General features: G+C 42.9%; 1 protein-coding gene across 1 annotated transcript; it reads right to left on the reverse strand.

The window, feature by feature from the left end:
* Window positions 1-266: 266 nt before the first annotated feature.
* Window positions 267-1,222, reverse strand: LOC132251852 (olfactory receptor 14I1-like). The gene is given in 2 exon segments (XM_059731770.1): window positions 267-565; window positions 568-1,222. Coding segments are annotated over 2 exon segments (954 nt in total).
* Window positions 1,223-1,533: the final 311 nt, after the last annotated feature.

Raw genomic sequence — 1,533 nt, forward strand, 5'->3', positions numbered from 1 at the left:
CCTTGAGCACTTTCACACCAAGCTCCTTTGAGATGGGAAAGTTGGTAGCATCAACTTCTAAGTATAGGAAGTCTAATTGCAATTAAGATTATTTAAATCTAGAGGAACTTTACTTACATCAGTGAAGATGGTGTGGATTGCACCCTGCTTTACTGTGGTGAACATATCTATCAGTTATACTACACACACACACACACACACACACACACACACACACACATATATATATATATATCAATGCAGAAAAAAGAATAATTAAATAACACTTATGAGAAAAAGCTGGACACTTGCTTCCCAGTGAATATTTTACAGACAATCACTTTCCCGAGGCCAGCTTTGATCTCCTTATTCCTCATGCTGTAAATTACAGGGTTGACCATTGGCGGCAATATGGCATAAAGGACAGATTCTATGAGATCCAGAATGGATGGGGTGCTGGAAGTTGGTTTCAAGTAAGCCGAAATGCCAGTGAGAAGAAACAAGGAGACCACAATGAGGTGAGGAACACAGGTGGAGAAGGCTTTATGCTGGCCCTGCTCTGAGGGGATTCTTAGTACTGCAGTAAGATCTGAACATATGATACAAGGATGAAAACAAAACAGCTTAAATATAAACAGACACTAAAGGCAAGTATCCCTGCCTCACTGAGATAGGAGTCAGAGCAGGAGAGCTGGAGCAGCTGGGGAACATCACAGAAAAACTTGCTGACGATGTTGGAGTGGCAGAAAGGTAACCGAAAAGTGTTACCAGTGTGCAGTGCAGAATAAAGAATAGCACTGACCCATGCACTGACTGCCATCTGGACGCAAGCACTCCTGTTCATGATTGTCTCATAGTGCAGTGGTTTGCAGATGGCAATGTATCGATCATAAGCCATGACGGTGAGGAAGGCAAAGTTGGCTGTAGCAAAGAAAAAGAAGAGGAAAACTTGGGCAACACATCCAGCATAGGAAATCAACCTGGTGTTCCACAGGGAATTGCCCATGGATTTGGGGACAGTCACAGAGATAGTTGCCAGGTCTAGGATGGACAAATTCAGGAGGAAGAAGTACATGGGAGTGTGAAGGTGGTGGTCGAGGGCTACCACCATGATAACGAGGAGATTCCCTATCAGAGCTGCCAGGTACGCTGCTAGAAAGATGGCAAAGTGTAAAAGCTGCAGCTCCCAGACGTTAGAAAATTCCTGGAGGAGGAACTCGGTTACAGTGGTTTGGTTGGACATTGTCTTCTTCAAACCATTGTATGATTCCTGTGGAGGGAACAAAAAGCTCAGCAATCAGTATCAGAATGGCTCTGATTCTCCTGTTAAAAACATCTCACACGCTCACTTTCAAATACACACAGGATCAACTGGAGCCAGATCTTTAGTCTACAGGAAAAGTTTGGTTTTGAAGGAATATTTTGATTTGGATACAAAACAGCAATAGTGTCATTCAGCAGGCATTATGAGACAGATGACATTCTTGCTATCAGCTAGGAGGTGTAAACTTACTACGCTTTCAAAATTCGTGTTGTATTCAGGTTCATTATGAA

Source organism: Alligator mississippiensis, chromosome 7, assembly GCF_030867095.1.
Source record: "Alligator mississippiensis isolate rAllMis1 chromosome 7, rAllMis1, whole genome shotgun sequence".
NCBI classification, from domain to species: domain Eukaryota; kingdom Metazoa; phylum Chordata; order Crocodylia; family Alligatoridae; genus Alligator; species Alligator mississippiensis.